Below are 14,971 nucleotides of genomic sequence, written 5' to 3' on the forward strand. Positions count from 1 at the left end.
TAGCCCTTTTAGCTTCTAGTATATATTATATAGATATTTAAGCTTATAGCTTTAATATCTTAAGATCTTAGGTAGGCAAGTTGGTCTAGTTAATTATAGGGATAGGCTTTTAGAGGAATTTTATATATAGTATAGATCTTTAGGCTTTATACAACAGTATTATAGTTCTTCTAGTAATATATACTATTAAACTTAACTATATAAGTAGTAAACTAGACTCTTAGATTATAGATCTTAAACTAAGGTAGTCTAAGAATAATCAGGTAGTATACAAGTTAAGTAACTAAGAACTTAGCTTTTTCTTAGTACTTACTAGTAGTTATCTTTATTTATATAAAGTAGATTATCTATCTACTCTTAGATTCTTAGCTATTAAAGCCTTCTAGTCAGATTAGATTCTTTAGGGATTCTTATATAAGACTATATTCTTTAGCCCAATTAATATTAATAAAATACTCTCCTTTAGCACCACTATCAATTATTATATATATTAGAATTTCTTTCTTATTCTAGTTTAGGGTAATTAGTAATATAATCAGGTTAGAGTATTAGATTTCTTTATTAATAGTAGTTCCTTAAGTAATAGTAGTAGATAAATAGATTATATAGATTATATTAGTCTAGTTATAGTTTAGACTAGGCTTACTCCTTTTAGTAGTTTATTATATAAGAAATAACTAGATAATAGGGATTAGGGGTATTATTCTAGTAAGGTAGTATACTAGTATTCTAGGGAAGTAGGTTTTTCTATATAGATAAAGTATATTTGTATAGGATATTAATCAGGGTATAGGTAGTCTTATATAAGATAGCCTTTAGCTCTATAGTAAAAGTATTTACTATAGTCTTAGTAAGTTAAGCAATTTAAAGTCAGGTCTATAGGATTAGAAGTAGGTATAGATATTAAGATAGGAGAACTATTTCTTATTATACGGAAGTCTAGGTAGTTATTCTAAGTAAGGGATAAGTTATAAACTTATATCTATATTAGTACTAGTTATATAGTAGGAGATTAGATTATTCTATTATAGTATATATATCGGTTTTTAAGCTTCTAGAGGAAAGCTATGAACTAGTAGTATTTATAGATTAGGGGCTTATTATAAAGAAGTATTCTATAGAGTTCTTAGTTAATAGCTTATTCTAATAATATAGATAGGGTTTCCTTAAGTATCTCTTCTTTAAATATAAAATATTAGAATTTAATAAAGAACTAACTAAATTCCTTATTAATCTATTAGAATTAGAAGAGTTTATCTTAGGTATTACTTATATAATTAGGATTATCAAAAATATTTTCAAGAATACTTAGGATTTCTCTATAGTCGGATAGGATATAACTTCTATTCTAGATATATAATAGGATCTAGATATATAGGATTCCTTTAAGCTAATTTATTATATATAATATTTGGCTTATTAGGGTTAGAAATTAGTTAAGGTTTATAATTAACTTTTTTTAAATCTAGGATATAAATCGATAGAGGTCCTTATAATCTCTATTAAATATATAAGGGTCTAAGAGGTATTTAGAAAGGATAGAGAAGTAGGTAATATAGGAATTAGATAGTAGAGATATTCCTAATACTAGAGCTAATAGTCTTTTAATAAATACTTCAGGAACCGGGCTTATATAAAAGGTATTTATAGTAAAGACAGTAGTTATTAGGGCTTAATTATATTTTTAGTAGGTAGATTCTAGTTTATAGGTATATTCTAGAAGGTTTTCTTAAGCTTATACTAATTTTCTTTCTTAGTACTTAAAAATACTATTTTTCTTAGATAGTTTATTATAGGTTTATATAAGTTCTTCTTTAATCTAGGTGATTTCCTAGATTAGATAAATAATCTTTTATTAAATAGTATAATATTATTAGTGGTATAGGTAGATTAGTTTTCTAATCTTCTTAGGGTACTTATATACTTATCTATAATATATAAACTAGGCTTTAGGATTTATATTATAGTATTTAGTATAGGTTTTAAGATTTTTAAGTAGGAACAGTAATAGAGGAGCCTCTATAGGTTCTAGTAGCTAGTCTATAGTTAATAGGTAGTCTAACTCCTAATATAGGGATAGAAGCTATATAGTATCAGGGTATAGCAGGTAGTTATATATCAGAAGCTAGTAGACTAGCTTATATAGTAAGCAGGGAATTAGAAGTAGTTATATTATAGATAGGCTACAGGACAAAAGGTTAACCAAGACGTAGCTTAAAGAGCTATATCAAACAGGAATAGGAAGTTCTGATAGTCTCAGGGGTCATATAATAACAGGAACAGGGATCCTCTTATACGAGGATCCATACTATAACACTAGGTAGACCAACTACTAATATTAGGCTAGTTCTTAATATAGTTCTATTACTATATATAACTCTTAATATACTATACTACTATATAAAGAACCCGGTAGTTAGTACTAGTTAAATAGATAATAATATTATCCCTTTATATAATATACTTATACTTATAATAAATCACTATATTAAACTTAGAATTAGTAAAAAAAAAATCACTAATGTTAGGACTACTAGGGATAGTCTATAATATACTAAAAATAGAAATATATATCTAGGGATAATTATATAAAATCTATATAACAGTAATACTATATAAGTAAAACTTAATTAATTAGTCTAAAAAAAAAACTAGAATATAAACTAGAATTCAGTGAATTAACCCTTAAATTTTTAGTTATCTAAACTATATAATTATCTATATCCTATTAGGTATCTAGTAATAGTAGTTATATAATAATATATTATAATTAGATAGACTCTCTACCCTATCAAAAAAACTTCCTAATTTTGGACCTCTATAATCACTATTTCTACTACTCTAAATAATCTAAAAAATCATTTACCTATAAAGTAAAGGATAGCTAAAAACATATTAAAATCTTAGTATTGTATAATATTAGGATAAAACTATAGTAATTAGCTAAAGAGAAACTATAATAGACCCTGATCTACTTTTTTTTCCCCTATATTTAAGAATCCTACCCTAACTATAATAGTATATATTATAGTTATCCCTATGGGTTAGTCTTTTAATTATATATCTAGTATATCTAGAAATTATATAGTTTACTTTATATAATTATATCTAATTATAAACTTTAATTTATATTAGAACTCTAGAAATACTTAATCTAATATCTATAAATTATAAACCTACTATTAATTATATACTATCTTAAGACTAATAGTTAAATTAAATAAATAAATATAATCTTAGAATAGTATTTATAAGTATATATCTTATATCTATAAGATAACTAGTTAGAATAACTTTTATTAGCTAAATTTACTTTAAACTCTAGTAAATCTAAGACTACTAAAGTTTTCCTATTTTTTATTAACTTTAGATTCTATCTAATCTTAGGATTTAAGTCTATATAACTAGATCTCTATCTATTTATTATTATTCTAAATATTAAGAAGATTACTATATAAATAAGAGATATTATTAAGTTTATATAAAATAAAATAGTATTTATATAAGCCTATTATAAAGAATCTATAAACTAATACTACTAGTTTATTTAGAACTACTAAATTAGATAATTAGTTTAATTTAGTATCTAAAATATTAAGATTCTCTATCTATAGAAGAAACTTAATTAGAAAAACCTTAGTCTATTTAAGATTCTTAAGACTATAGGTTTATATACCTACTATCTAGAACTTTTATTTAGAATAAAGATTTATCTTATTTTTAATATAAACTTACTTTATTTTATCTTAGATAATCCTCTCTTAATATAAAAATAGTCCTCTCTATTTCTAATTAAAGTTGAAGATCTTAAGAAATAGATTATTAAAGATATCCTAGACTCTAGATAGGAATAATAAGATTATATAAAACCCTACTTAAAGTATATTATAAAATAGTTAGGTTATAATAATCCTATAGAAAAGTTTATTAAATACTTAGAGAATACTAGAGAGATTATAAATAACTTTTATTAAAGATACTTATTAAAGCCTAGTCTAATCTAAGTACTACCTTAGTTTTATAAAGCTTAGCTCTAAAGAAAGGAGTAATATTATAGTATAGATCCTTATATAAGAGGATCCCTATTCTTATTATTATATAATCCCTAAGACTATTAGAACTTCCTATTCCTATTTGATATAGCTCTTTAAACTACATCTTGGTTAATCTTCTATCCTATAGCCTATCTATAATATAACTACTTCTGATTCCCTACTTACTGTATAAGCTAGTCTGCTAGCTCCTGATATATAACTACCTACTACACCCTAATAAAAAGATAAGAGTTAAGAAGATAAGAGAGAAGCTTTTATCTTAAAGATATTAAAGAAACTATATTACTTTATTTATATTAATATATAAAGATATCTAAGGTAGTATTAGTCCTAGAATCTTTATTTAATATAATATTACTAGATATAAATTACCTAATTAAATATAGGTTATATAGATAATTAAGTCAACTATTGTTAAAAGGGAAGGATAAATTATTATAGGATTCCTAAATCCCTTTAGATATAATTTAGATATAATTTATAACTACTCTATAGGTGAATCTATCTCAATATACCTACTAATATATAACTATCCTAAGCCCTAGTAAGCTCTAACAATATTGGAACATATAAACAATAGCTATGATTCTTATCCTATAAGAATCAGTTCTATATATCAACTATTCTATTTGATCTCTACCATCCGATATCCTTACCTAGTTATAGGTCTCTAGCCTGACAACTTAGTAACCGTTATATAACTATGATAACCTAATATATAGAATACCTATTTAGTAATTCTCTCTTTAAGCTTTTTATATATAGTATATAGCCTAGCTCAATTAGATATAAATTCTACTTTAGCCCCTTATAGCTTACTCTATATATTAGCCTACTTTACTATTTAGCTTACTTAGCTAACTAGCTAACTAGCTTAGCTAGCTATAGTTAGGCCTCTCTACTAGATAATACTATATTTATTAAAATATCTTTACTATTAAATTAGTAAAATACTACTCTAAGCTTTAGGGTAGTTACTCTAGGATAGTTAGGGTAATATAGTCTTATCTATCTTATCTTATCTGTCACAGGATTCCTGAATCCCTTCGGGCACGATTCGGGTATGATTTATAGCTGCTCCGCGGGCGAATCTACTATAATACACCTACTAATATATAACTACCCTAAGCCCTAGTAAGCTTTAGCAATATTAAAATATATAAATAATAGCTACGATTCTTGTCCTGCAAGAATTAGTTCTATATATTAACTATTCTATTTGATCTCTACTATCCGATATCCTTACTTAGTTATAGGTCTCTAGTCTAATAACTTAGTAACTATTATAATTCTAATTCTTCTCTTTTAACTACCTAAGGATTAACAATAGTACTCTTTATATACTAAAATCTTATATCCTCTTATAATAGTACTTAATCTAAGCCTACTATACCTCTCCCCCTTATTATTAGATAACCTAAGATTAAATTAGTCCTAGATTAGTATATAAATCTAGCTAAATCTAGTCTAGACTAGATTAGGGAAATTACTAATAACCTTATAACTAAAAGTATTAGTAAACCTAGAAGTATTACTATAGATATCTTAGAAAAGAAGAGATATAAACTAGAATACCTAGAAGAGTTCCTTATAATTTATACTTACCTTAAAGAGCTCTCTATTTAAGTCTCTAGAATTAATACTAGGGCTTTCTTAGATAATCTATCTATAGCTTATAGAGGAACTAAGATTAAAATATATAAGAAAGTAGAGGGTTTTAAGATTAATAAGTTTAAGAAATTATTTAGTCTTTAAGAATAAGTAAATTAGCTTTTATAGCTTAGATATATTTTTTAAGGTAACCCTAGGGTCTATAAGAATAAAGAGATAAAGATCTTTATAGAAGTTAAATATCTTAACTTTAACTATAAAAATAACTAGACTATAAAAAAGAGATATCTTAAAGATAATAATAATAATTACTTTAATAACTAGGAATACTTTAAGGAATAGACTCTTATCTTAATATATAATAAAAATACCTTTACTAGAGAAGTTAGTAATAAAATAGAGTATTATTATTAATAAACTAATAAAGAACTAAAGATCTTTTATTACTATCTTATAGATCTAGAATATTATCTTCTTTAGATCTCCTAGGATAAATAAATATACTACTATATATTAAAACTATAGCTATAGTTAATACTATATATTTGCTAATATATAAAGGTTTCTTCTAAGACTTAAATATAATAAGTAGAAAAAGTATAGAATACCTAGGAATTTATAAAAGTAAAGATATATAAATATAATCTATTTATTAATAATTTAAATTTAAGCTTAAAATATCTATAATCTAATGATTTATTCCTGAATTAGTCTAATAGTATAGAATAAGACTAAAAGGATCCTAAGAATCTATACTTAAAAGGTTTTTATAGTCTTAGATCTAATTTAAATTATAATAACTCTAAGTTATATCTAAATCCCTCTTGATTTAGAGATAAACCTTAATTATTTCTCTCTTAGAATAAGAATAATCTAAATAATATATCTATTAGAGGAACTAATCTATCTAATCTATCTAATCTATCTAATCTATCTACTAGAACCCCTTTAAATAGTTATTTTAATTATAGTAAACTAGATTACTAAATAAATAAATATTATCTATTACTATAAGCCTTAAGAATAAAGATCTAGAAAGCTTACTTAAGACCCTAGTATTACTATAATAATACTTAATTAAGAGACTTAGGAAAAGTGCTAGGATCGAATTAACTCCTATAAATTCTAACTCCTAGCCTTAAGTAGGAATAGTTACTTACCTCTATATCCTAATTTATATCTAAAATAATATTAAGATATATATAAATATTAATATCTATATAGAGATAGATCTTATTAGTTATAAATTTATTTAGAAATATTATTTTAATTAAGCTAAGTATAATATCCCTATCCTAGAAGTAGTAAATTAATAAGATATCCCTACCTATAGTATATAGACTATTCTAATTACTATATATAACTCTTAAGAAACTAAGTAAAAGTTTTTATATCCTTATATTACAATTAATAGAGATCCCTATCTATTAGGATTACTAGTACTACTATTAAATATAACTATCTAAGAAATATAAATTATATTAGCCCTATAATAAAAATAATAGTAGTTCAAATATAATAGAAAAACAATAAAATAGTTAAAGCTTTACTAGTTTATAAAAGTATATAGGAACTAAGTCTATATTTTTATAGTTATTAAAACCCTAGAAGAAGTTTAGCTTCTACTAGAAGAAGAAGAAGATAAATCGATAGTAAGTTAAGACTAAATTCCTTTTAAATTACTAGTATTCTAGGATATATTTAAGATATAGAACTCTAAAATTATACTACTACAAAAAGAGACTAACTATTTAATTAAACTTAAAGAAGATATATTATCTCTATATAGTCTAATCTACTCTCTCTTATAGATAGAACTTATAGAGTTATAGAAGTATCTTAACAAAAACTTAATAAATAATTAAATTAAACTATTAAAGAGCCTAGCTAGTATATCTATCCTATTTATATCTAAAAAGAATAGAGAGCTATAGCTCTATATTAATTATTAAGGTTTAAATAAGATTTTGGTTAAAAATTAGTACTCTTTATTCCTTATTTTAGAGATTCTTAACTGTCTTTCTAAGGCTTAATTCCTTAATAAAATTGATATATAAGATATATACTATTGAATTTATATTTAAGAAAAAGAAGAATAGAAGATAGCTTTTTGTATAAGATATAGCTATTTTAAATATATAGTTATACTATTTGGCCTTATTAATATACCTATAATATTTTAAAGCTATATCTATATTATATTTTATGGTCTTCTTAATATTATTTATATTATATATTTAGATAATATTCTTATCTTCTCTAGGACCTATAAAGAATATATAGAATATCTTTATCTTATACTTAAAAGATTAAGGGAAGTATAGCTATTTATAAAAGCCTCTAAATATTAATTCTATAAGAAATAAGTTAAATTCCTTAGCTTTATTATTAGTTAAAATAGTATCTCTATAGACCTAGAATAGGTTTAAGCTATTTAGGAATAGAAGTAGTCTATATCCTATAGGGAGATTTAAGTCTTCCTAGGATTCTATAACTTCTATTAAAGGTTTATTAAAAATTACTTTTTAATTATACTACTATTTATAAAGCTTCTTAAAGGAAGTAAAAATAAGAAAAAACCAGGGAATATTAAGCTAAACGACTATAAATTAAAAGTATTTTAAGATCTTATTAATATCTTTTTAATTATATCTCTCTTATAATACTTCAACTTAGAGAGATCTATCTAGCTTAAAACTAATACTTTAGGTTTTAGAATAAGTAGAATCCTTTTATAACTAGATAATTAAAGAATATAGTATCTAATTACTTTCTGGTTAAAGAAATTCTTATTTATAGAACGGAACTATATAATACTAGATTAAGAGCTATTTATAATTATTTACTTATTTAAATATTAGTATTAATATCTTAAAAAAAGTTAATATTAGATTAAGATTCTAATAGATTACTATAACCTAAAGTTATTTATAGATTAACCTAAGATTAATAGAAGATAAGTATATTAGTATCTTTTTCTTACTCTATTTAACTTTATAATATATTATTACTTAGGAAAGACTAATCCTATAAATAGGTTATTCTATATTCTAAGAGAAAAGAAACCTCTATCTATAGAAGAGATATTAGGACTAATTTATAAGAGAATTATAGCTAAATTATTTATAAAAGTATAGTAATTTACTACTAATATAATACTATCTAGAGAGGAAAATAGAGAGAAATAAGAATTAATAATTATAACTATATTAGTTTATAGAAGTTTATTACTATCCTTCTCTCTAACTATAAATAGCTTAACTAATAACCTAGAGTTAGAGCTAAACTAGGTTTAAAATAATATTACTATTCCTATAGATTAGAAGGATCTAAGAGAGACTATAGATAAGTCTAATAAAGCTAATTATTTAGATCTAGGGGATAATAAAGAAGTTTTCTTAAGTTAAGACTATAATATAACTAAGTTTTTCCTAAGTTAAGACTATAATATAATATATTATAAGATTTTAAGTTACTTTTAATTTATATCTTCTTAAATAATAGTTACTATAACTATAAATAAAGACCTACTTATAGATAAATCCCTAAGAGAATTAAAATTATTAATTAAAAAACTCTAAGATAAGAATAAGATAGTCTAAGAAAGAATTAATATAACTTAGGAAGATATTCTATAAGGAAAGTATTAGAGTATTAACTCTAAGAAACTTTTATATTATAAAAGATATCTCTATATCCCTATTATTAAGAACCTAAAACAAAAACTAATTAAGCTTTATTATAATAAATAACTTATAGAATATTTTAGAAGAATATATATAGAAGAACTTCTAAAAAGGAAATTCTATTAGGAATATCTATTAAAGAATATATAAAAATATATTAAAATATACTTAATATATTAAAGAGTTAAAGTATTTAGATATTATTTTTATAAAGAACTCTAACCCTTTCTTATATTTTATAGACTATTTATAAAGCTAAGTATAGACTTTATTATAAGACTTCTAATTATAATCTTTAAAAGAAGAAAATATAATATAATCCTAGTAATTATCTACTAACTTATAAAATTTTTTTAATTCCTCTCTATATTAATAATAATATCTATAGAAGATCTTACTAAACTCTTCTTTAATTAAATTAAACTTAAATATAGAAACCTAAAGAGAATTATCTCTAATTAAAGATCTATTTTTATAAATAAGTTCTAGTTATAACTTTATTACTATTTTAAGATTAAACTATAGTTCTTTATTATATTCTATTCTTAAACTAATAGATAAATAGAAAGACTTAACTAGGTTTTAGAAGATTATCTTAAGTATTTTATTAATAAGAAATAGTTAAATTAAGCTTAACTTCTTAAGATAGTATAATTTATATATAATAATACTATTAATATATTAACTAATAAGATTTCTTTTTATATATTACTTAGATATAATCCTAATTTCTAAATTTAAACTCCTAATAAAATACTTAAGAAAAAGGCTTCTAATACTAAAAAATAAGTAAATTACCTCTAGAATATTTATAAAAAGACTATAAATAAGCTTTAAATTGTATAAGAAATATAATAGAGATCCTATAATAAAAATTATAAGCTAAAGGACTTTAAAGTAGGAACCCTTATATCTCTTTTAATAAAGAATCTCTATTTTAAAGCTAAAGAAAAGAAATTATCCCTCTATTAAATTAGACCCTTCTATATCCTTATAAAAATTAGTATCTAGGTCTATTATATTATATTATTAGAAAAATACTTAAGATTATATAATATCTTCTCTATCTCTCTTCTTAAACTATAGAATAGTTAAAATAATAATAACTTATAAATACTAATACTAGAACTTAAAGATAAAGAAGAATAAGAAGTTAAAGAGATTTAAGATAAAAAAATCTTTAATAGAGTATTATATTACTATATAAAATAAATAAGATAGCCTTTAGAATATAACTAATAAAAACTAGTAGAATACTTAGAAAATATAAAAAATATAATAGCTTTATTTAAGAAAAACTAAGCTTATAAAATAGTATCTTAATAATACTAAAAACCCCCTGAAACTCCCCTAAATTACCTTCAAATCAATACTAGATAAAGAAAAGCTATACTAAATAAGGCTATTTAATTAAAAAAGAGAAGGATAAGTAAGGTAAAAATAATAAATTACTATAGAATTCTATACTAAGCTATAAGTATTTTAATATTAGTAATTATTACTATTATAGCTAGAGTTAAAATAATCTTAATTAGAGTTATATTATACTAATATCTTACTATAATCTCTATAAAGAAGGATTAAATATTACTCTACTAAAGAGTAAAACTAGTATTACTAATCTATAGATATAAAAGATTATTAGGATAGTAAGAAGACTAAGTAAAAGATAAATTAGTCTTAATATTTAATTTCTTCTATCACTTAATAATAAATATAGTATATATTCCTATAGCTTAGTCTATATTCTATAAATCAAAATAGAGCTTATAACTAGAAAGATAAATAGAGATTATCTTTTAGAAAAATACTAGGAGATAAGTAGATCCCTCTATAGCTATAGCTTTACTTTCTTTACCCTAAGTAAGTATAGTACTACTAATAACTATTATAGTAATACTACTACTTTAAACTTTATATATCTAATTAAGGATTAACTAAAATTAATATAAATTACTATAAATTCTATAAGGTATCTAAGATAAATTAGTACTAAATCGAATATAATTTAGAAAAAAACCTTATCTAAAAGTAATTTTTACTATACTTTTTATATAAAGTATAAATAATTAAGTTTATATAATCCTAGTTATAACGGATCTTAGGAATAATATCCTTAGGAGGACAAAGAGTTATTTTAGTAATATATCTAATATAGAATATAAAGGAAAGATAAGTAATTTAATTATAAAGAGGGTATAAGCTAGTAGAAATACTAGTAATACTTCTATTACTTCTATTAATCTTATTATCTCTATTACTATTACTATTATCTCTATCTCTAGCTTAACTTTTATCTCTAGTTGTATAATAACCACTATAGTAAGGAGGATTACTAAAAATACTAGAAGTAGTAGCCTTAGATATATTAAAATAAAATAAGATAAAAGTAGAGAGTAAGAAGATAGAGAGTTAAGAATTAAAAGCTGAGAAAAGGGGAAAAATAAGAGTAAAAAAGATAGAAGAGAAGCTCTTATCTCAAAGATATTAAAGAACCTATATTACTTTATTTATATCTATATATAAAGACACCTAAGATAGTATTAGTCCTAGAATCTTTATTTAATATAATACTACTAGATATAAATTACCTAATTAAATATAAGTTATATAGATAGTTAAGTTAACTATTATTGAAAGGGGAGGATAAATTATCATAGGATTTCTAAATCCCTTCAGACACGATTCAGATATAATTTATAGCCGCTCTACGGGCGAATCTACTATAATATACCTACTAATATATAACTATCCTAAGCCCTAGTAAGCTCTAGTAATATTAAAACGCACAAACAATAGCTACGATTCTTGTCCTACAAGAATCAGTTCTATATATTAACTGTTCTATTTGATCTCTACTATCCGATATCCTTGCCTAGTCACAGGTCTCTAGCCTGACAACTTAGTAACCATTACATTATCTCTAATAAGATATCCTAAAGGAGTATAGTCTATCCGCGGTCAATCGCTTTGTCATCCCCTATCAAAATTGAAATTCCTAAAATACAAACTAGCTAGGGTCTACCCTTTATAATGATATATCTTATTATATTTTTTAATAATATATTAGATTATAATTTAATTAGTAGACTTCTCAAAACAGCGATCATAATATCTCAAAACTAGAGATTTAGGAGGGGAGGTCGTCTCAGACCCACTTCTTCTAGAGACCCACACGACCCCCCCCTTGCCAAGACTTCTTAATGCGGAGCCCCCCCCCGGGGTCGGGCCCGACTATACAGTAGTTAGTCGAGCTTTACGTTTTGCGATGCTGATTGGTCCGTTTTCTATGCCAAGAAATGCTCTTATTTGCTGCTTTTGCTGATCAAAGGATCATTGCCCACTTATAAGAAGTGTCCACCACTCCTGCCCTTCTCACGACGTGGACAAAAACCTAATGTCACTGTCAATATATGGGGGTGATGAGATTTCATCGGGCTGTTTGCTGTAAAAATGACAATGCTGTGGCGCCGCCGCAAGGAAACCTCGTTTCACCTGTCTCTCGCCTTGCGCACATCCTCCATCTCTCCACCCCCCCCCCCCCCAACGTCATGGCCCGTGTTCTCCAATCGCTTCCCAGTGACGCACGATTGCGGTTATTCGACAGTAATGTGGCAAGGCACGGATTCTGATGTCGTACTACTACATAACCCAACTGAGATACCTTGTGGTCATTTTCAGTGCAGCCACTGGAGAATGAATTACATCTACAATATGAGTTGACGCCGAAAATGGCGGCTTTCAATGCAAGGAACGGTACCCTTTCTACCTATAACTTTGGTGTCCGAATTAACCCTGGCCCCCGGGGCCACAAGGCTGTGCCAAAGAGGCTAAGCGAATACCCACGAGGGGAGAGCGGGGTATAATTCAAAAGAAAATTTAATACCTATCTTTTGACATCAGCCATTCCGAAATTCAAAACAACAATCAATTAAAATAATGTCGGACGAGGTCAAGCTTGACGCCTACCAAATAGATGGCTATACGGCCCCGAGTCGCTGTGAAACGTGCAATCATCCCCTGCCTGACGAACCATCGAGACGCAAACATATGAAAGAAACCAGTCACCGTTTGTGCAGCGCCTGCGATAAATATGTCCCACTGGGTGGATTTTATGGGCATGTCTGTATGGAACATCCAGAGGAGGCTATATTTGAGCACATGGCGGCCTGGACGGACAGGAAGGACGATGAAAGGGCACAGCTATGGACGAGGAAGAAGAATTAAAGAAGCTTATGAGGTTGGTTACGAGTCTCCAGAATTATTATATAAAGGTGCGAGAGTGGGTAACTCATACTAATGATTCTAAGATTCCGATGTCAGGATTGAGGTAGAGATGGGTTTAAGCTGGACGCATTTATGGACAAGATACCTTTCTGCAAGGTCAACTTCTTTAAATTCGTTTATAGAGCCCTTTTTGGATCCCAATATCGTTCCTGGTAATACTTTACACCGTAGATCGAAATTAATTTGACCGCTTGTATGTAGAGATTATATCTATGTTGTGATATAGAGTGTAGAGGCGGCTGCATCGGCATATAGGGCAATAAATATATATTCTTGGAGGTACCCGATCGTGATAGTTAAGGATCTATTCCTTCATCTTCAGGAGCTTGGACTTACTGTCCGAAAAAGATTGTCCATATATTTGAAATCCTTGTCTGTCATCTGCCATATACTGCGCGTCGCAGGTCAAAACAGTGACATCTAAAACAGTATCGCAGACCCAAAATAGCATTTTAAAAAGGGCTAGTGGTTGTTACGAAGCTGACTAAAGAATCTGTTGCACATTGGTGTATACTCTTTACTGCCTTTTTAGAGGTTCTTTTTTCTTCCCTGCTCCGCTGCCCCTAACCCTAATTTTCTTGAATCTCATTAACAGATCCTACGTATTTATATACAGTAATAGTAGGCTTTATAAAAAATACAGTGCCTTAAACTGGTTTCATGGCCAATAAAGATTTGTGTATTTACCTCTTTATTATATAATATATATGCTTACTCGACTGCTGGATTTGCTATAAAAGGTCCTCTGATTGAAGTAGATAGAGCTCTTTATCACATATGACCCAGTGGTCTACTTTGTTTTGTAAAATATGCTATTAATTTATTCACTTTTTGAAGAGGAACCTGGTTCTTGATAAAATAGGGAGGGACTTTCCGATTAGTATATAAGCGTAGTGTAATATTTGTAGGTGAAGATTCTGGCTTACTAGTCCCGTTGATAGATTTAGTAGATCCTTCTATTAATGATTGGATCGATTGGTCTTCTGAGTTAGAATTATCTCTAGTGGGGCTAGTCCTGGAGCGTTTTGAGTTTGTCATCGCTAGATCTCTTATGGGTTCCTGTTGGTTAAGATACTTAAAGAACCTGGGATAGCGAGGTATTAGTAATATATCTTTGGAATTTTTTGGAATTTCCTTTGAATAAGATATTATTTAAGAAGGATATAGATCATGTCACGGGATTCCTGAATCCCCTCGGGTACGACTCGGGTGCGATTTATGGCCGCTCCGCAGGCGAATCTACCTCGATACACCCGCTTATGCATAACGGCCCTAAGCCCTAGCAATATAAGAACACACGAACAATAGCTACAATTCTTGTTCCACAAGAAT

At 26.2% G+C, this 14,971-nt stretch overlaps 1 protein-coding gene across 1 annotated transcript; it reads left to right on the plus strand.

Annotated features, from left to right (window-relative positions):
• Positions 1–13,291: 13,291 nt before the first annotated feature.
• N7478_011581 (uncharacterized protein) lies at positions 13,292–13,579 on the plus strand (the record flags this gene model as incomplete). The annotated part of the gene is made up of 1 exon (XM_056927795.1): positions 13,292–13,579. The coding sequence occupies one exon, from the start codon at positions 13,292–13,294 to the stop codon at positions 13,577–13,579; it is 288 nt and encodes a 95-aa protein (XP_056773522.1).
• Between the last annotated feature and the right edge of the window lie 1,392 nt (positions 13,580–14,971).

Source organism: Penicillium angulare (genome assembly GCF_028827245.1).
Source record: "Penicillium angulare strain IBT 27051 chromosome Unknown utg000009l_segment0_segment0, whole genome shotgun sequence".
In the NCBI taxonomy this organism is placed as follows: Eukaryota; Fungi; Ascomycota; class Eurotiomycetes; order Eurotiales; family Aspergillaceae; genus Penicillium; species Penicillium angulare.